The following is a 22,097-nucleotide window of genomic DNA, read 5'->3' as shown; positions in this document are numbered from 1 at the left end:
GAGAAGGGAGTAAAAGCACTGCACTGTCCTGGCTGAGCCAGCAGGGGGAGAAAGAGAGTGGGCGCGCATGCGCGCGCAGACACACACACGCGCACACACACACACGCTCTCTCTCTCACACACACACACACACTCCTCCCGTCCGGTAGGGCGGCGCTCAAGGGGCGCCATCCATTCCGACCGGAAATACAACTCCCAAGACACCTGACTTCCGGGCGGTGACCCGGCAGCGGAAACGCAGCGAGTGGGCGGAGGAAGGCGGTGCGGTGGGGAAGATGCCCGCTGCGGTGATGGCGGAAAACTCGGTGGGGTTCGCCAAACTGCTGGAGCAGTGTGAGCTGCAGGAGCTGGAGGTAAGGTGGGCCCCGCCACCCCCCGCAGAGAGGCCTCAGCGCGAGCCGAGTGACAGATCACATCATAGAGGGGGGAGGGGCAGGCACTGTGTGTGAGGGGGGGACAGAGAGAGGGGCAGGTGCTGTGGTGGGGGGGGACAGAGAGAGGGGCAGGCACTGTGTGTGTGTGTGGGGGGGGGACAGAGGGGGGCAGGCACTGTGGTGTGGGGGGGGACAGAGGGGGGCAGGCACTGTGGTGGGGGGGGGACAGAGAGAGAGGCAGGCACTGTGTTGGGGGGGGAGGACAGAGAGGGGGGCAGGCACTGTGTGCGTGTGGGAGGGGGACAGAGAGTGGCAGGCACTGTGCGTGTGGGGGGGACAGAGGGGGGCAGACACTGTGTGTGTGGGGGGGGGGTTTGAACAGAGAGAGGGGGAGGCACTGTTTGTGTGTGTGGGGTGAGGACAGAGAGAGGGGCAGGCACTGTGTGTTGGGGGGTGGACAGAGGGTTCGGAGAGAAAGCTCTTTGACCAAAGCACAAATTAAGACAAACAGCGACTTACCAAATCAAAATAACAGTACCTGTGGTGTTGAAGCACTCCATCCCTAACATGCCCACCAGTCTCTCCATGCTTGTACTGTGCCAGTGGATGTCGCTGCTCTCTTTTCACAGATGCCTGAGAGTGCACATAGCAGCGAAAGAGGGGGCAGACTATCAGGTCGATATACCTTCTTAATGGGCCAATTAATGTTCTCTTCGAGAGTGGGTAGCAGACCTTCGAGGAGGCCTTCTGATCTGCCTGCTTCTCCTTGGATGAGGAGCGTGGGGCTGAAGTGCCGCCAGAAACTTGAGGGTTGCCCCTTTTTAAAAATGAGACGAGGCTGCAACCAAAAAGCTTTGAAAATATCTCTCACCTATATTGTCATCAATGATATTACACAGGAGCCAGTGGAACTTGAGCCCAGGCCTCACGATCCAGGTTTAGGGACATCATCACTGGGGTACTGGAGGGCCCCCCATTCATCCAGGCCAAAAGACTTGAACGGACATTTGGAAATAGAGGCACTAACTATCTGCCTGCCCTGGCACCCAGTGTACATGCTTAAATGGTGATTATTTGAGACTGCTGCATGCAGCATTCTCCAGCTGTCATCCCCAGTAAAAAAGGGAAAGCCCTCTTTGTGGATGGCCCACCATTGGGTATCTTTGTCACCTGAGGGTAGAATGCTATGCCAGGTCATATCCAAGCAGTGAACCAAGATGGTGGAAATAGAAAGTGCAAACGGAGTGCTATTCTGAAGTGCTGAGTGGAGGGCATTTTCCAGAGATGGTTCTTTGACGGGTACCATATCCTGGTGGACGGTCTGTTGCATGGAGCCAATTTCAAGTTCTGGATAGACAGGTTGCTTGGAAGTCCACTGCTCATTTGAGCTAGGTAAAAACAATGACTGCAGATGCTGGAAACCAGATTCTGGATCAGTGATGCTGGAAGAGCACAGCAGTTCAGGCAGCATCCAACGAGCAGCGAAATCGACGTTTCGGGCAAAAGCCCTTCATCAGGAATAAAGGCAGTGAGCTGGAAGCATGGAGAGATAAGCTAGAGGAGGGTGGGGTGGGGTGGGGAGAGAGTAGCATAGAGTACAATGGGTGAGTGGGGGAGGAGATGAAGGTGATAGGTCAGGGAGGAGAGAGTGGAGTGGATAGGTGGAAAAGAAGATAGGCAGGTTGGACAAGTCTGGACAAGTCATGGGGAGAGTGCTGAACTGGAAGTTTGAAACTAGGATGAGGTGGGGGAAAGGGAAATGAGGAAGCCCACATTGATGCCCTGGGGTTGAAGTGTTCCGAGGCGGAAAATGAGGCGTTCTTCCTCCAGGCATCTGGTGGTGAGGGAGCGGCGGTGAAGGAGGTCCAAGACCTCCATGTCCTCGGCAGAGTGGGAGGGGGAGTTGAAATGTTGGGCCACGGGGCGGTGTGGTTGACTGGTGCGGGTATCTCGGAGATGTTCCCTAAAGCGCTCTGCTAGGAGGCGCCCAGTCTCCCCAATGTAGAGGAGACCGCATCGGGACCAACGGATACAGTAAATGATATTAGTGGATGTGCTGCCTCACTTTTCAGAGAGATATTGGAGCTATAGAACGTCTACATTCTGTGTTAAGGGCACTATAATTGTGTGTACTTGTGAGTGGAGTGGCGACGCTCTGAGTTATATTGATCAAACACTAACAGGCTGGGGGTTTGAGGGATGCTGAGCCAAGAGTGGAGAAACTTTTTCAAAGGACTTGAACTGACATGTGGAAATAGAGGCACTAACTATCTCGCAATAAGTTTTTAGATTGCTGGAGCAACAGATTAGGTAAAGAGAGATTGGAGAGAGACAGCGTGCAATGGAGCTTAGAGTGATTGTATGAGAAAAATCAAAATTAAGTGGAGAAAACATTTAATGATTTTAGGTATGTCGCACATCCCTCGTTTCTTAGGCTTTAGTAGGTGAATTGTTGTTAAATGGTTTTAAATGCCTTTCAATTTTTGTCAAAATTTTTCAAAATTGGACATAAACTTTACACTAAAACAGTTTGTTGAAAATATATTTTGATTTCAAGTTGGTAAGAGTGAAAGTGCATTGATTACGTGCCTGTTGTGACTTATTGTATTCCATAAATACTAAGTTCTTGTTAAAAATTGCTTAACTTCTAAAATAGTTGAAATAGGTTGAAGTTAGCAGATGTAACTGCTGTTCAGGAAAGGGAAAGAGGAAAAAGTGAGAAGCATTTTTTAAAAATTCACTTTGAGGAAGTGGGTAACACTGGCCAGTATTTTATTGCCCATTCCTAGTTGCCCTTCAAAAAGTGGCGATGAGCTGTCATTTTGAACTACAATCTATGATGTAGGTTATCCTGCAATACCCTCAGGGAGGGATTTCCAGGATTTTGAGCCAGGAACAGTGATATATTTCCAAGTTAGGGTGGTGAGAGGCTTGGAGGGGTACTTGCAGTGGTGGTGTTTCCATGCATCCTTGTCCTTCTGGAAGAAAATGGTTGCTAGTTTGAAAGGTGCTCCCTAAGGATCTTTGGTAAATTTATGCAGTGCATCTTGTAGACAGTACACACTGCTAATGAGCATTGATGGTGGAGTGAGTGGATGCTTGTGCATGTGGTGCCAATCAAATGGGCTGCATTGTTGTGGATGGTGTCAAGCTTCTTGAGTGTTGTTGGAGATACATTCAACCAGCAAGTGAGGAGTATTCTGTCACACTCCTGACTCGTGCCTTGTATATGATGGACAGGCTTTGGTGAGTCAAGAGGTACATTGCTCACCACAGTATCCCTAGTCTCTGACCTGCAGTTGTTGCCATTGTGTTGATGTGGCAAGTCCAGTTAACCTAGCATCTGTGATTGAAAACACTGGACTCTATTCTTGAGAGTCTCAATTTTCTGAAATTGTAAATGGTCAAAGTCGTCATAGTTGTATGAAAAGGATATTAAGATAAACAATTTATCAGAATATTGTGGATGTATCCAGTAGGATAGCGAAAGGGGACTAGCGGCATTTGATAAGGTGCCGTATAAATATCACTTATTTACAAGGGTGTGCGCAGTTGGTGGCACGTATTAGCATAGCTGGAAGGTTTATTTCGCATACAAGAAGCAGAGTAGTGATGATGGATCATTTTCAGCTATTTGTGGTATGTGACAAGGGTTATTGTTAGGGTTTCAGCTACTTACAAATGATATTACTTGATTAACGAGACCAAGAGTAATGTCGCTAAACTTTTTGATGATACAAAGCTGGGTGGGAATGTAAGCTGACAGGACACAAAGAAGCTGTGAAAAGATACAGGAGAAAAATTTAACTTTGCAGTGGCCTGAGACTATCAATGTTGGACCATGATTAAACCTGCGAAGGTGTTAGCGAGTTGCCGTTTTGAATTACTCTTCAAAATGAGTTAAGGAAGCTCCAGGATTTTGACTCCATTACCGTGTAGCATCAACAATATACTTGCACATCAGCATGGTGCGTGACCTGGAGGGGAAATTGCATGGATAGTGTTTCAGTTATTTTGCTGGTGGAAGTTCTCGGTAGTTCGAGGCTTTGGAATATGCTGTTAAAGTAACCTTGGAATTTTGCTGCACTGCATCTTTCAGATGGTTAACACTCCTGCCTCTCTGCATTGGTGATGGAGAGAGTGAATAGTTAAATCGAGCAGGTTGCTTTAAAGGCAGACTTGCATAGTGTCATACAGCACGGAAACAGACCCTTTGGTCCAGCTCATTCGTGCCGACTGGACATCCCAATCTGACCTAGCCCCATTTGCCAGCATTGGCCCATATCCCTCTAAACCCTTCCTATTCATCTACCTATCCAAATGCCTTTTATACATCATAATTATACCCACTTCCTCTGGCAGCTTGTTCCATACACAATATTTTCTGCATGAAAATGTTGTCCCTCAGGTCATTTTTAAATCTTTTCTTTCTCACTTTAAACCTATGTCCTCTAGTTTTGGATGCCCCCACCATAGGAAAAAGATCTTGTCTATTCAGCCTATCCACACCCCTCAAGATTTTATAAACCTCTATAAGGTCACCCCTCAGTTCTCTGATGCTCCAGGGAAAAAAAGCCCCAGCCTATTCCCTTTCCCTTTAGCTCCAACACTCCAGCTCCAACAACATTCGTTGTAAGTCTTTTCTGTTATACAGAAGTTAAAGTCTAACAGCATTCTTCCTTTAGAAAGGTGGCCAGAATTGTGCGCAGTATTCTAAAGGTAATCTTGCCCTTTAAAGCTGCAGCATGACATCCTAACTCCTATAAGTCTAGGGGTTGAATTTGCATTTGCAGAATTGTATTTGTAGATGCGTTGTTTTTTTTCTCAAAAAGTGCACAACCTGCAGGCAGTCAATCCAAATAACATTTTATAAATTCCTACTTTGGAAAAGGAACCAGTCTGGGATGCAGACAGACTCTAACCTCAGACCTTTTAATATATTGAGCTGTTACCTTTGTTTTGTTATAAAACCTTAAGTTATCTTGAGAATGTGACTTAAAAGAAGTTCTGGGATTTACATATTAATGAACTGAAACCTGCAACCGATTCTAAAAGTTGAAAGACTTAACAGCAATTTGGGTTTGTTAATATATCATTTTAATTGCATGACACTAATCTTTTGCTATAAATTCTGTCTTATGATGCTGCTCCACTAGTTACCTCATGAAGGAGCAGCACTCTGAAATGTAGTACTTCTAAATAAACCTGTTAGACTATAACCTGGTGTGGTGTGATTTTCAACTTCGTTCACCCCAGTCACCGGTACCTCCACATCACAATGTTAGGACGAGTGGTGGATCATTTAAGATGGAGACCAAGGCACTCTTGTTCTTACAAACAGTTTGAATTTTTAAAAATTCTCTCTGCCAGAGGATTGTGGAAGCTCCATCACTGAATATAGACATAACTGCAATAAACAGATTTTTAATTTTGGGAAATAAGGGATATGGGCAGTGGAACAAACTAACATTGAGGTAGGACATCAATCAAGATCCTACTGAATAGCAGAGTAGGGTTGTGAGTGTAAGTAATCTACTCCTATTTCTTCTGTTCTTAAACTGACTTTGTCTTCACTTTAGTTTGTATTTCTAAAAAAAAAGTTGAATATTGAAGGAACGAAAAGCTGAATTAATAGTGTTTGAAAAAAATTCCAAGTGACAAATGAGATACATGAATAAGAGAGTTCCTCACCCTAATCTGATTGCATTTTTTAAACATTGGTGAAAACTTTAAAGAATGTCAGAGGAATGTGTTGGAGCAGCAGCAAGCAGGAAAATTGGTTGTGCTGGACAGGTTTCTTACCTTGCTGCACCAGCCTTTGTAAGAATGATAGAATAGATACAAAAGTTGTTAAGGTGGGGTGAGGTGGGAGTGTAATCCAATCAGTCTCTATCTGCATCTACTGGTTCTACAGTCTTTTGCATTCTGTTGTTTTCTCCTATTCTCTGTTCCATCGTAATGCCTGGAAATTTTTCTCGTGAATTTTGCTGCCTGCCCACCCTTAATCCATGTTTGCCCTGTCTCCCTGCATAAAAGTTGTTCTTCCTTTACTTGATATTTCACAGTTTCTGTTTCTGCTTTGAGTTTTGCTGAGAGTTGCATCACATCTCTGCCTAATTTCTAAACTCTTTTTGCTTGTATCATCTGCACATCAGCTATCCTGTCAGTGCCATTTCTCCTTACTGCTTCAGCGAATCCTTTACAGTTTTTTGAATTTTTATTAAATCTCCCCCTTAATGATCTCTGTTTTAAGGATAACAACTCCAGTTTTCTCGTCTCAACAAAACTGAAGTATTTGTATAATCCTGGTAAATTGTCTACACCTCAAATACCTTGACATCCTTCCATAAATGTGGTGCCCAGAATTCAATGTATCACTCTGAGGCCTAACTAACATTTTAAAAAGATTTGGCAAAACCTCCTTGCTTTTATAGTTGGTTTTTATCTACAGATTCGAGGAGCCAGTAATATCCATCATCTTGATTTTTGTTTTGAAAATCTCTGATGTCTCTTGTCTTGTACATTTTAAAATTGTACAGTATAATTTGTTTTATTTCTTTTTCCATCTTGGATATATCACTTCACAAATTCCTGCATTAAATTTCATTTGCCACAGTCTCAGCATTTCGATAATTAATGTATGTGCACCTGCTGATATTATTTTCATTGCTTGCTGTAGTTCCAAGATTTGTGTAATCTCTAAACTCTGAGATTAACTTTTCCACTCCTGTACTCCAGTTCAGGATATAAATAATACCAAAAAGAACAGTGCTCCTTTTAAAATTGATCCATAGTGGTACAATATGGGTTGTCACGCACCTTTTGTCTTTTGGCCAATTTCATATCTACACTGCTATTGCTCCTCGAATCCTTGGACCTGAAATTTATTCAAGTTTATAATGTAGTACTTTATTAAATCCCTGCTGAGGGCTTTTGCACACAACCCTAACTACTTCAACCCTCTTCACGATTCATGTTGCAAAATACCTTTGTTAATTGTTAGTCATTTTATTTCTTGATTATGGTATGTCATTTTTTCTATATCATCGATAACAGTGATTGGCCTGTAGTTCCTGGTTTATATCTCAATTTCTTGAACAGAGTTGAGACATTTACTGTTGGCCAGTTCTCTAGTACCACAGCCAATGAAGGGATAGATGCATGTTGTAGAATTTTGCTTCCCCTCATTAAAAAGCAACAGTGCACATCAAATTAAACAAGTGAAATAAAGGAAATGTTAGGATACATTGCACTTTGTGAACAGAGCAAATTAAATGGCTTTTTTTTCCCCAATTCATGCTGTCTTGCAGTCTTAATTGACCTACAGCAATATTGACTGCTCTAATTTATTGACAAAATGTCCTAGAAATTATTTGGGGTAATGAAATATGCCAGCTTATTCCCTTGATAGAAAATTATGTTTAAGATTGCCCTTATTTTCTCTCATCCCTAAGAGAGCTGACCATGTATGTGATCGTAATGTTGCAGCACTTGGAGTCTGTCAACAGAAATCTCTCATGTTCCTTGTACTGAAGCTTGAAATGATTACTGAATGGTTTTGCGAATTAGTATTGCCATACATTATGGAGCATGTTGAAATACAGTGCCAATTCGGCAAAAATGTTATCAAAAATATGATGGGCACAAACTGAAGTCAAAGAAGTTGTTTACTGACACTAAGACATTTTGTTTTTAATAGAAACTGCAAATTGGGTTTAGGGCCTCATTATTAAAGTGTAAAATTCAAAATTACATCATCCATAATGTTGAGCCTATTCCACAATGACAGATACCACAATGCAATCCAATGATAAGTGCACATCCTCTTCTGTCGTGTGTATTTAGTCTCAATCACTAACAGTGCCCCATTTCTCTAGATCCTATTGATAGGCTGCATTTTAATAAGCGAAAACTAAGACTGCATCTGAGCTTAGTTTTGCACATGGCATTGGAATGATTACTGTAGACTGTGAGACTGGTGATTCTCTGACTAGAATAAATTTGATGCAACACCGTTGATGTAAAGATCACCCTTCAGCGACGATCTGAAAGCGTGGAATGTAAAGAACATACAAATGAAGGAGCCTCCTTTTTGGAGGAATGTACTTTTGTGGAAAGACGCAGGTTTGATGGATCCCAGGCATGTCTAAGATGGGATATGTCTAAGAATTTTCATTCTTGGACATGTCCCGTCCTGAACTATGGTTCGGTACAGAATTTAAAAGGCTTATTTATTGACGTACCGCTATTTAAGATGGTTATTACTGTTCCTTTCCTGGAAGGAAAGTTATACAGCTCATCTAATTGAGAGAATCAAACTTCTTCAATTAAAATAGTCAAAAAGAGCTCTGAAGAAGTTGATTTTTTTCTTACAAACTCAGGGCAATCATCATAGTCTGAAAGCCAAATGTTTTTTCATTGATCTATCTCATTTTAAGTAGGTTGCCTTGATATAGGGAACAGGAAGTTCTCTCCGAACTCCAGACTTGGGTCTCTACTCCTCCCTGTAACTGGGATCTTGACTTCTTGATCAGCAGACAGTCAGTAAGGATAGGCGACACACCTCCACAATGATCCTAAACTCAGGGGGCCCAGCAAGACTTCATATTCAACTCTCATACACACATACAAAACTGTCACCAAGTTGCGCACCAACTACATTTACAAGATTGCTGACAACAAATTAGATCAGTGCTGCGGTTATTAGCCTAAGGTGCTTTACAGTTATACCAGATGGTTTTCTTGTGTCCCACTTTACTGGAATAAAGTATTGGATTTGAATAAATCCAATTTGAATAAAACTGCGTACCAGTTTTGTTTTCTGAAAAATTAGGCTGGATTTGATTTCTGCACTTGTAGTATAGTTCCCAGGGGTCGCTGTTGGACCATGCTCTTGCTCAAATATAGACTTTGCTGTACAGAACACAGTCAAGACGTGAATTTCAATTGATTGCAAGCAGTTTGGAATAGGTGGACAAGTGGAAGATGAAATTTAACCAAGAGAAGTATGGAGTATGGCAGGGAGAATGTGAAAAGGGAATGTAAAATAACGGGTAAAATTCTAAATCTGTTACAGGAACAGATGCACTTAGGCATATTTTCGCAAATCATTATAATGGCAGGATAGCTGAAATAGAGTTATAACTGCCCTATAGAGTTATAGGGCAGTTATAGAGTCATAGAGATGTACAGCACGGAAACAGACCCTTTGGTCCAACTCACCCATGCCATTTGGTAGTACCCGGACCATAACCCTCTAAACCCTTCCTATTCGTATACCCATCCAAATGCCTTTTAAATGCTGTAATTGTACCAGCCTCCTCCAGTTCCTCTGGCAACTCATTTCACACACGCACCACTCTCTTCATGAAAACATTGCCCCATAGGTCCCTTTTAAATCTTTCCCCTCTCACCCTAAACCTATGCCCTCTAGTTCTGGACTCCTCCATCCCAGGGAAGAGACTTTGTCTATTTATCCTATCCATGCCCCTCATGATTTTATAAACCTTAAGGTCAGCCCTCTGCCTCCAATGCTCCAGGGAAAACAATTCCAGCCTATCCAGCACCCCCCTCGAGCTCAAATCCTCCAACCCTGGCAACATCCTTGTAAATCTTTTGTGAACCCTTCTAAGTTTCAAAACATCTTTCCAATAGGAAGATCAGAATTGCACGCAATATTCCAACAGTGGCCTAACCAATGTCCTGTACAGCCACAACATGACCTCCCAACTTCTATACTCAATGCTCTGACCAATAAAGGAAAGCATACAAAACGCCGCCTTCAGTATCCTATCTACGTGCAAATGCTTTCAAGGAACTATGAACCTGCACTCCAAGGTCTCTTTGTTCAGCAACACTCGGCCTTACCATTAAGAGTATAAGTCTTGGTCTGATTTGCTTTTCCAAAATACAGCATCTCACATTTATATAAATTAAACTCCATCTGCCATTCCTTAGCCCATCTGACGTAACCTTCACTGTTCACTACACCTCCAATTTTGGTGTCGTATGCAAACTTACTGGATCTCCTATGTGAACATCAAAGTCATTTATATAAATGGTGAAAAGTACTGGACCCAGTGATCATTGTGGAACACCACAGGCCTCCAGTCTGAAAAGCAACCCTGGGCCACCATCCTCTGTCTTCTACCTTTGAGCCAGTTCTGTATCCAAATGGCTAGTTCTCCAGTATTCCACGAGACCTAACCTTGTTAATTAGCCTCTTGTGAGGAACCTTGTCGAAAGCCTTACTGAACTCCATATGGATCATGTCTACCGCTCTGCCCACATCAATCCTCTTTGTGACGTATTCAGAAAAACACAATCAAATTCATGAGACATGATTTCCCCCACACAAAGCTGTGCTGACTATCTCTAATCAGTCCTTGCTTTTCCAAATACATGTGAATCCTATCCCTCAGGATTCCCTCCAACAACTTGCCCACCACTGATGTCATGCTCACCGGTCTATAGTTCCCTGGCTTGTCTTACCACCTTCCTTAAATATAGGCAGAATGTTAGCCAACCTCCAGTCTTCTGGCACCTCACCTGTAACTATCGATGATACAAGTATCTCAGCAAGAGGCCCATCAATCACTTCCTGAGCTTCCCACAGAGTTCTAGGGTACACCTGATCAGGTTCTGGGGATTTATCTACTTTTATGCATTTCAAGAAATCCAATGCCGCCACCTCTAATATGGGCATTTTTCACGATGTCACCATCTATTTCTTCACATTCCATATCTTCCACGTCCTTCTCTACAGTAAATACTGATGTAAAATACTTGTTTAGCGTCTCCGCCATCTTTTGCCGCTCCACACATTTTAATAATGCATGCAGGTCTGTGGACTTCTTTAAAGTAGGGAAATAGTTCAAAAGTAACAGTCCTGTATGAGACACTGGTTTAACCTCAACGGGAGTGTTATGGATTGTTCTGAACTGTTTATTCTCCGAGGAGGTGAAGAATTAGAGAGGATATTCATGAGAATGGTTCCAGGAATGAAGAATTTCAGTTATGTGGAGAGTTTGGGGAATTTGGAATTGTTCTCCATCTAGAAGATAAGTGTGAAATGACATTTTGTAGAAATATTGAAAAGCATGAGGGGACTGGATGGATCAGAAAGATCGGGAACCACAGGACACAGATTTTAAGAAACAGCTATGGAGGGTGATTCTATCAGGCATTTGAGAAAGAATTAGCTCATTATTTGAAATGGAAAATATTTGCAGTGCTGTAGGGAAATAGCATTGAAGTGACAGTGGCACACTGAAGAGAACTAGGCACAACAAGCTGAATGATAGCCTCCTGTGTTGCAGTCATGGCTCAAACATTTTAAGCTGCCCTCGTTATCTTTAAATATATCCCTTATAAATATGAGATAATAAACCGTCAGCGACCTACAAAGTTATGGGTTTTTTTTCAAATTGAAACTTTGAAGATTAAAATTGTGCTGTTGATAGAAATAGGCTGAGCAAATATTGGTGCAATTTGCCACATTGTTGAACAGTTGTCAGTATTGTAGATGTACTGGATTTGTGTGGCTTGAGATATCACTTGTGCTATCTTCACTACAGCCAACTGTGGTTGGGCCATAATGTTTACACCATCCAGTGCTTTGTCATTTTCTTCATCTCATGTCACCGAAATAGAACATCTATTTGGGACTTCTTGCAGCTGCAAACCATGTTTCAGTCTTTTGCGCTCACTTGCTGAGTTCCATCATTGAGGTTAGGGATGTTTGCAGAGATCCCTTTTCCCCTTTTATTATTGAATTGTCTACCACCATTCATGACTAAGCATGGCAGTGTTACAGAGCTCAGACATGATCCATTGTGGCCTCACTTGGCTCTCCCTGTAGCATGCTGCTTCCACTTATTGGAATTAATGTAGTTCTATGCTGTAACTTGACATGGTCATTACCTCATTTTCATTTCCTTTCTAGTGCAGATACTGATACTAAGTATTGTTGCATTAAGCTTCCTTTTAGACTGCAAGTCTGTCCGAATGTTAGGATAAGGTTCAGGGTCAGCAAAATGAAAATTGCATGGGCAGTGTGAGAATCTGCGACCTGGTGGTTTTGCTGGAGGTTACTTTGAGTTACGAAGAGCAGAAGTTTGTCTGGAGATGTAAGATACTATGATACCCTTTTTGCTGTTGCCTCCAGAGACTACAAAAAAATAGCTTTTATCAATCTAGTGTATAGCTTAAAATGAGATTTAATCACTAAATCAATAAGGAAGGAGCAAATACTGTATAAAATGTGTTCATAGATAAGTAATTTTGTTTTGCCTTGCATATTTGGCGAAGTATTGTTTAACTAGAGTGTCGGGGAAACTGAGTTAGAATGATTGAGAGACTTGATCAGCCTTGACAACATAAACTGCAGCACCTCTGAACTGGTGAGCTTCATTTTAATTAGCCATTCCATATTAGATTTTAAAACTTCTGTGTTGAGCTAACATGCATTCTATCTTGAATTTGCAGGCTCCTGGTGGGATAGCAACACCGCAAGTTTATGGTCAACTGCTTGCTTTATATCTCCTACACAATGATATGTGAGTATGGAGTGAAGAGGTAATAACATGGCAAATCTGTATAACTTATTTATGTATATCCACTGGGAGTAAATGCTTGAGCAAGATTTGGTTCCACTAAGGTTTCAATAAAATATGGTGAATAGTGAAAAGATTTTGTGTTATGTCTAATTGCACATTGTATTTAACTGGGAATTGTAAACTTCCTCTTTTTAAATTTGGTGTGTGAAATTCACCAATCAGTCCTTATATCTAGTGTTATATGGCACAATGATATTACCAGCAAACAAACTCAAAAATGCTGATGGTTAACAGGTCATTTAGTTGTGACTGTTTGAGGTGGGAACAGCATAATGATCATCATTAACATTTATGATTCTTAGTGGAATGTTTCTCTGTATCATGTTCATGTTGATACTGGAAATAAATCTAGTGCCATTTAAAAATAAAATCTCTTGGGATGTGAGTGTCACTGATTAGGCCAGCATTTGTTGCCCATTCCCAATAACCTTTGAGAAGGTGATGATGAGCCATCTCTTAGACTGCAGTAATTGTTCGGCTTTAAAACTGCTCTTATTACCCATTGGTTCAGCTATCCTAATATTTTGGATTTCAATTTTTTTCTGTGTGCCAGATTTTACTTTATTAAAGTTATTATAACAAATACACACAGGTTCTCCACCCAAACTTGCAAACTTTCATTTCTTTGTAGCTGCAGGATTTTGTTGATGCCTAATGTAAGCAGACATTATTGTGCCTAATGACACAATTGTGATCCATTCCAAAGGCAAGTAATTGTATTAAGAGATGTTTAAAGGTAAAATTAAAACTGCATCAATAATACTTAGCACCCTGGCACCACAAAATTCCAAGAATATTATTGTTTGGATTTTGAACTTGCATAATTTTGAAAGTATATAGAATTAATAGTCAGCCCTGCATGTTTGTAATTGGTGTCCAGTGCCAAAAGCCAGATTGGAATTTTCAGGTATGTCAAATTTTAGCTCCTGACTTCATAAAAAGGAATTACACTTGATTTTCAGTATTGGTCTTTCCAATGCTCAATTTTTCAGTCTTTTTAATTGCTGATGATAGCATCAATTATTGGTGTTGGATGTAAAGTGAATGACTTGTGAGTCCAGCATGTGATTTGCAAAGTTTGTTTATAGTTGTAGTTATATGTTAAAAGCTAACTGTTACGACTGGGTGTAAACCCCCATGCTTAATTTAACCCAGCAACAGAAAAGATTTATTCTGTGTAGTAACCTGTGAAAATTCGAGAGTCCAGAACTATTTGAAGTAAAAATTAACAACTTTATTTCTTCAAGTATAAGAGAATAATTAACTAACAACTATTTACAACTCCTTCCTCTAACATATCTTTTACTTGTCCCTCTACAATACTGGTCTGATAAAAATACCGATTAAGATTTAAACAACAAAGCTGCTTATCTCAAAACCAGGCAGCTTTCAGTTCTTCTCTATATTCCTGTCTTTTCTTCTTGGGGATTCTGCTTCACAGGTTACTGATTGATAAAGGTACCTTTAAGAGAGCTATATTTCAGGCAGTCTTTTTACATGCTGGTGGCTTGGAGGTTCTCCTCTCAACTGTTCCGTTTTCCCCGGTCTTATACCCCCAAAGTATCATTGGCTTTTAAGATTGTCAATATACTAAATTAAAACTTAATTACAATCTGGGTTTTTTTTTGGGGGGGTATAATTTAAACTGATTGGCTGAATTCAAATTTGTTTTGTCTCATAGCAACTCATCAGTGCTATCTGTTCTGAACCAAATGTTACATTGTAAAGTTTCCAGCACTTGGTGTGCTTGCCAAGTCCTTCATTCTCTCAAAGGTACAGTACACTTTTACGCCTTCATAACATATTGTTAATTATTATTTCAAGGAGACTGTGAAAATGTTGCTGTTTGTAGGGCAAAAGTGTATAGGCAACTGCAATTGTCTATTATGCAATTGGCTAGATATTATCAGAGATCCCCTTGGCTTGTTAAAACATTCAGATATAGTGTTCTGTTCTATGTACACTTCTTTGGTATTCCTGGCTACAAAAAACCCATTAACATTTTAAGAGTAAAATCATTATGTAATTCAGCTGGCTGTTATTGATAGTGCTGATCATTTGGGAGAGTCGGACTTCTATTAAAATTTTCTCTATGAGGGAGAGCGGTACTATCCCATAGCCAGAGATTTTGACTTTTCACCCTTTCTCTTCTAAAGTATTATATTGGAGGAATCTTTCAGTGGCTGTGCTACATATTCTTTTTAATCAAATTAGACAAATAGTCCCAAGTGAATGCTACTTTGCACTTATGCAAGATCAAGCTTTTTTTTTGGAACAGTAAGTTTCTTCCCCATATTATTTCCTTAATCCTGACCAAGCTGTACTCCTTTCTGTTTTTTTTAGTTCCTTCCCTGACCCCTCAAGATTAGCCAACTGCATTTAAGATTCATTGACATTTCGTGTCTATTAGGTAATGATTTGATGTTGAACCTGTTCCAGGCTTCCATTATACAACCTGGCTAAAAGGCATGAGAATTTAATTAGCAATAATAATAATATTGGTTCTTGCAATACCATTTTTCAAGCGGTAGATTTTCAAAAATGTTCCACAATTGTATAATGTTTAAAAAGGCTACAGGATTGTGAACTGGCATAGATAAATCTGGAAACCCCTAAGGTAACTTTGATCTCTCAAAAGATAATAAGTCATGAAACTCCATCAGTAACCTCTCTTGCCTATGTTTTGATGGACTGTTTCCATTTTACAGTTCACTAATTTGTGCTGAGGTTATGTCCATATTAAATAGCTGCCAGCAAAATAAAACTATGCTGGAATGCCAAATGGAGAAATAAATTTATTGTTCTCTTGTATTTTTGAATATGGACATTCAGTAAAACTGTCCTCAGTCTGAATCCTAATGGGGATGCCTTGGAACTGAGAGAACTAGGTGGGAACCTTTGATTTAGGTTCATTCTGTGTTCTGGAAAATAATGCTTTGTCGGTGCAGAACAGTCTGCACAAATAAATATTTACACGTGAAGCTTTTGGGAAATCTGTTCTTCATCTGAAGCTTTGGGGAAATTTGCACATACACCCCCATAGAGACAGAAAACATCTGCATTTTAATATTTTATCTGTCACCATAAGTTGTGTTCACACTTCAATTAATTTGAAAGTAAACTTTAAATCTCATGGAGGCCACTCTCCTGATTGATGCACAATTAAGGCCACTGAAATGTTATACCGCATAAACTCCATTTATAACATGAAGCTGCTTGGAACTTACCTTGAAATAGTGATTAATTATATAAACATCTGAATATGAAAACACATTGGTAGGTTTGTTGGGGAAGGTCAGGGGTAAAGGCAAGTGAGTTGTCTTGCTGAATGCTTGCATGGATACTATGGTTTGGATGGGTTCCGTCTGTATTGTTAACGTATTCTGCTATTGGTTCAGAACACTCCGTTACCTTGTTGGTCTGCTGTATATAAAGGGATAATGTTGATTCTAATACAGAAAGGTAAAATTCAGATCTGCAACTAATTCTCAGCTTTCAGGGGTTTTGAAATCTCGGCTAGATGCCATCTCTGTTGACTCAACAAGTTATCTTCGTTTCTCCCGCCCTCAGCCTCTGAATTTGGTGATTTTAAGCACCGTTCTCAGCTTGCCATTTTCTCTTTGCTGTCTGCCCTATTACTTTACCTCTCTTTCATGTAAACTTCACAGCCTATATTCACTTAACCTTACAATCTTACGTGGCCTCACTTCTCCAAGTATTGATCACATGTGAGGCTGTCTGTGAATATTTCTTTTGTATCATTCGAGCATAATCTGCATCTGCCTCCAAACCCTTTCGCTGCTGTGTTTGCCTCAAGAAATGTTTCACCCAATTCAATTTGGTCTGCATTCCAGATTTTTGTTTGTCTAGCCTTTGGCTGTTCATTCTTGATACTATTTCTGCAGCTGCTGGTCTGCCCAACCTCACTGACACAACCACCGTTAATGCCCCATTTCCCATTTAAGCCAGTCTTCTCAGCCTAATCCACTCCTGCGGCCGCACTGATCTCGCTCAGTCAACCGGTCACCTATTCATCTACTTCCCCACTTAAACATTCAGACTGGACTTTGTAGCTTGCTGCATGGCAGCTCACAATACAAAAGGAGGCATGTCTTGACTCTTTCCCCCAGCTCTACTGCACTCCATCTAATTCCCCTATGGATTCTGTGCATTTTTGTGACAAACCGGATCAAAAGAAATGAGGAACGAAATGTCTGCAAGGGTAATTCAATTGGACCCACTCGCTTGCCCCTTCTATGTAGCCCTGTAGGTTTTTTTCCTTCAGAAAGTGAACTTTCTTTTGAATGCTTCAGTTGAATATGTCGTCTTCAAATTCTCAAGGCACTGTATTCCTGGTTCTAAACATCCATTATGTAAAAAAGATTTTTCTATTGTTGCTTTTGTCATTTAAAAAGTGTTCCATTGCTGTTGACCCTTACACCAGTGGGAGCGGTTTCTCCTTATCTACTCTGTCCAGACCCCTCTCCACCTATCCAGTCTCGTTTACATTCTCCAAGGGTAATAGCCTAGTATTTGCCAATCTGACCGTATACTTGATGTGCTTCAATATTTTTAGAGAATATGGTTGCTTTCTGTGAATTCAAAGTATTTTTATACTCTCGGAAATTCTCTAAAAATAAAGTCTGCAAGGCTCTGTTAGTCATTGGCTTTTCACCACTGATACATGAATTCCAGCTCTTTGTCCAGAAATTTCATCCGTTTGCTTGAATGAATCCATTTAAAAGCAGCTGTATGCCCCTGTAAAACTACTTTATAGTGGTCTTGGGCTCAGAGCAGAGGTACATGATTCACAATGCATGCATAGTCTTCAGTTTTTGTTTCCTGCTGCTAATCTCATTTTGCTTCTGAATCTGAAATGGCTCTTAAACCAAAATGAAACAACTACGGCTTTATTTAGATAATTAGATAATCTTTGGATGTAAGAATTTCAGTCATTAAAGAAATTATTTCCATTAATTATTGCAGGAATACTGCACGGTACCTCTGGAAGAGGATACCTCAAGCTATCAAAACTGTGAGTAAATAGTTTTAAGAACGTTGCTTTCTACATTGTTTCCTTCGGAAGCATGAGATGTTGAGTGTTAAATTGGGTGTTGCAAGTGTTGAAAAGAATGGTAATAGATTATTTTATCCATTTGGGAGATGTGGGTTTTTCTGATAAGGGTATTTATTGCCCATGCCTAATTGCATTGAGGAAGTAGTGATGAGCCACCATGTTGAATACAACTGAATGACTTATTGGACATTTCAGAGGTTAATTGTGAATTAGCCACATTACTGTACAACTGAAGGCACAGTTTGCCCAGATGAGGTAAGGACATCAGATTTTCCTAAAAATACATGAGCGAATCAATTGGGTTTTTATAACAATCATAGTTGGACAACAGTACTGATACTAGATTTTTTTGTTCCAGTTTTATTTCATTAATTGAATTTCAAATCCCTGGCTATGTGGTGGGATTTCAATTTGTGCTTTTTTTCTCAGTAGTCCAATCATCTGAATTAATAGTTCTATAATATAACCCCTGTGGGATTGTATCAACTTCTATATAATGTCTCATTTCAACCAGAACAAAGTTGCCTTTGCGACATGTTAAACCTAAGGTTTAACCTTAGATTCTAAGATTGGATCAGTCCAATCAATTGGATTGTGTCAAGTTACAACATTAATTTAGCTTGAAAGTGCATTTATGTTTTGCTTGAAACATTACACAGAATGTTACTATGCAGTTAACATTCTATTTATTCCTGTATTTTCCATCCCATCTCTTTTTATTTCCCCCAGTTGGTGTTTCATTTACTCAAATTTCATATTCAATCATTTCAGAGTAAAACATCTAAAATGTGCAAGCCATGCAATATCTGAACTAACTAAGTCACTCGAATATTTTAAAATAATTTTGACCACAGTCCATTGTCGCACAATAATGAAAAGTAATGGGAGAAAAGGGCTAGTAATGGTGGGAGGAATACTCTAGTATGCGGGGCTCCCGGCAGCTTGTGGCACAGTGAAGGCATTTGTGAGGAAGCAAAGCATCATGGAGCCTTAATATCTGTGGCATCACCTTAAAGTTGATATATAGTCTCGATGTGGTACCTAGCCATGATACAGATGAGTTTTCATGAAAACACTTTAAGCTGAGGAGTCATAAGATCATAAAATAAAGGAGCAGAAAGAGGCCATTCAGTCCATCGAACCTACTCTGCCACTTGACCATGGTTGATGTGTTTCTCAACTGTTTTCCTGCCTCCTGGTAACCCTTGATCTGCTAGTCAAGAACCTATCTTTCTCTGTCTCAGATGCACTCAATGGCTTGGCCTCCACATCCTTCTGCAGCAGTGAGTTCTAAAGAGTCAATCCTTGTATTTCATTGTTAAAATCTTTATTCTGTAGGTGTGATTTTGATATAGTGTATCATGGAATAATTCCTGAGCTGTCTCTACTCAATCCAAACACAACTTACTGCTTCTACCACTGACGTCACAAACTTGGTTACGCCATACGGAAGGTTTATGTTCAGAATATGCCAACTGATCCTGTCAGGTGCTGGAATTATATCATCATTACATCCATGCCTAGGATTCCCCCTCTGTGCTCATAGATCCCAGGATCCCTACTCATTCCAAATTTCTGAAGGGCCTATACCATGCTCACAGACGGTGAGTTCTCTGTATCAGTGATCTTCCCCAGTGCATTCACATTCTTCTGCTGTTTTCTGCCTCGTGTGATTCTGCATGTCCACAATGTCCTTTCTGGTCCAACACATTTCTGGAGCTCTTTACGTGAATGATCTCCAATACTTCTAGACCATTGGTTCCCCACTACTCAGCGCATCTGGATCTTGGGGTGCCCCTGTTGTTCTCTCACTCTCATCTCCAAAGGTGTTGGGGGGGGAAAAAGGCAAACCTTCACTTCTGTCACACTATAGACTCCTCTGTGTTTTAGTTTAGCCAGTACTCACATCCTGGAATAGTACTATCTGAATTTTAATATTTTGATGTCAAATTTTGTTTTCAGTTCAATCATTTATGAATCAATTTCCTTGAAAAATAGTGAAAAAGTAGAATATAGAGTAAATTGGCAAGAATATACAAATGGTTTGTAAGAATATTTGCTAATATATAAAAATTAGACTAGGTAAGATAAATATGGATCCTTTAAAGGGAGAAAGAGGTGCAATATGGGCCATGTGGAAATGACAATGATATTGAATGCAGAAAAAAGTATTTTTCTCAATGAAAAGCAAACTTAATATATCCAAAATAAATGATAACATATAAACTAGTAACAGAGTAATTAAGGTAATTTTATCAACAAAGAAAATGTATTGCAGCAATTTAAGTACTACAAGACAATTTAACACAGCCAATCCACCTAACCTGCATATCTTTGGAATGTGGGAGGAAATCTGAGCACCTGATGGAAACACATGCAGACCAGGCGAGAACATGAAATGTCAACCATTCGCCCAAAGCTGGCATTGACCCCAGGTTCTTGCCACTGTGAGGCAGCAGTGCTAATTACTGAGCCACCATGCCACTCTGAGCATGCACTTCTTCAGATAATTGCTCTTCTACGTAGTTTCCATCTTGAACATCACCATTGGTTTGTCTTTGTTCATAGGATGTGTATGATTGTGCAATATTAAATCTATTGTTACTGGCTTGTTGTCTTCACTGATGTTATTTGATGACAAAAGTTCGTCATGGTTTGGCTGGGATGACAATATTGACAGCAATTTATTCATGTTTCCGATACAGGCTAATCTCTAACTCTTAGCAATTTATAATCGAATATTGATGAAATGTGCAAAGCCATTGGGTTGCGTTAGGAAATGCTGTGAAATCTTTGTCTTCTGTTTCATGTTGCCACCATTCACTGCTAGCTTTGAAATTTGCAACACCTAATTATTTTTTTCTTCTCTCAGGGCTAAGGTTCTGATCGACCTGAGAGAAAAATAATGTATTTGTTATTGATCTATTTTACCACTTCATTTTCCAACTGTGGTCACATTGCTAAGTTTTTCTCTATTTGCAAGTTTAATCTTGGGCATGTGGCTAGTTTGCTTTCAGACCTTCTTTGAATCTCTCATGTAGCTGTTGTTTATTTTGAATTCCTAGCTGCTACACAGTTGTCTGCTCTACAGTCTCAATTTTTAAGTTTGAACAGGGTTCTGTCTGTTGTTCTTTCATGGTAGTGTTACCATATTACAGGGTGGAATTCCATGCACCACTGAGGTGATAGCCTTGATAATGAATATTGACATACACAGATGTGAGGAATTGAAGAATCCTCATCAATGGTCTGCTATTCAATGAATGAGAATGCTGGTTCCAAGGCAAAATTGGGTTCAATAATGAGCAAGTTGTAAGAAGAAAGAGTTTGGATTTTGTTTTGGTTCCAAAGTCAATGTTCGTCTAATACATGTAACCTAAAGAAGTATCTAAGTTATTATGGAAAGAGGCAGAGAATAAAGTCTTGAAATATTGCTGGCGATGCAAAACTAGGTAGAAATGTTGGCCACAATGAGGACACAGAGGCCACAAAAGAATATAGACATTAAGTGAGTGGACAACAAGGTTGTACATGGATTATAATGTGGAAGTAAGAGGTTTTTCATTTGGTACCCCACTAGAGACTACCCAGTCTGATTTGTTCTATTTATAATTTCTTTAAATACAGTGGAAAACTGCAATATCTTTTAAAAGGTATGCAGTTTGTAGATGTTGGCTTTCAGGGAGACTTTATCTATAGGGAACACACAGCATACGGGAACACCAAGCAATTAGAAAGGCAAGTTAATGGTATGTTAGTCTTTATTGTCAGAGGATTAGAATACAAGATTAAGGAAGTTTACTCCTACTCCTAATTCATATGCTCATATCTAAAGTCCCAGAGATCCTTGTCAAGCCTATTAAACCATCTATCTTAATGCTTAATACTTGACCGTCCCTGTGGTCAATCTAAATTACATCGGTGATTAAAGGGATGGCTCCAGCAACTATCCCCCAGACCTGAAGAACAAAGATCCTACCATTCTGGGATGGTTTCTGCAGCAAACCACGGAATTTCTTAATTGATGCT

General features: G+C 40.2%; 1 protein-coding gene across 1 annotated transcript in view; it reads left to right on the top strand.

Moving 5' to 3' along the window:
• The first annotated feature begins 220 nt into the window (after positions 1–220).
• The window catches only part of cops8 (COP9 signalosome subunit 8), a 35,280-nt gene continuing 13,403 nt past the window's right edge, over positions 221–22,097 (top strand). The window contains exons 1-3 of the mRNA XM_060828050.1: positions 221–353; positions 12,861–12,931; positions 17,978–18,026. Of these exons, the coding sequence (XP_060684033.1) occupies positions 276–353; positions 12,861–12,931; positions 17,978–18,026 (198 nt within the window). The 5' untranslated portion in view covers positions 221–275. The remainder of the gene's footprint in view (positions 354–12,860; positions 12,932–17,977; positions 18,027–22,097) is intronic.

The sequence above is a fragment of the Hemiscyllium ocellatum genome, chromosome 7 (assembly GCF_020745735.1).
Source record: "Hemiscyllium ocellatum isolate sHemOce1 chromosome 7, sHemOce1.pat.X.cur, whole genome shotgun sequence".
NCBI classification, from domain to species: domain Eukaryota; kingdom Metazoa; phylum Chordata; class Chondrichthyes; order Orectolobiformes; family Hemiscylliidae; genus Hemiscyllium; species Hemiscyllium ocellatum.
Note: the sequence above shows the minus strand (reverse complement) of the source record. Positions and strands in the feature narration are given on the sequence as shown.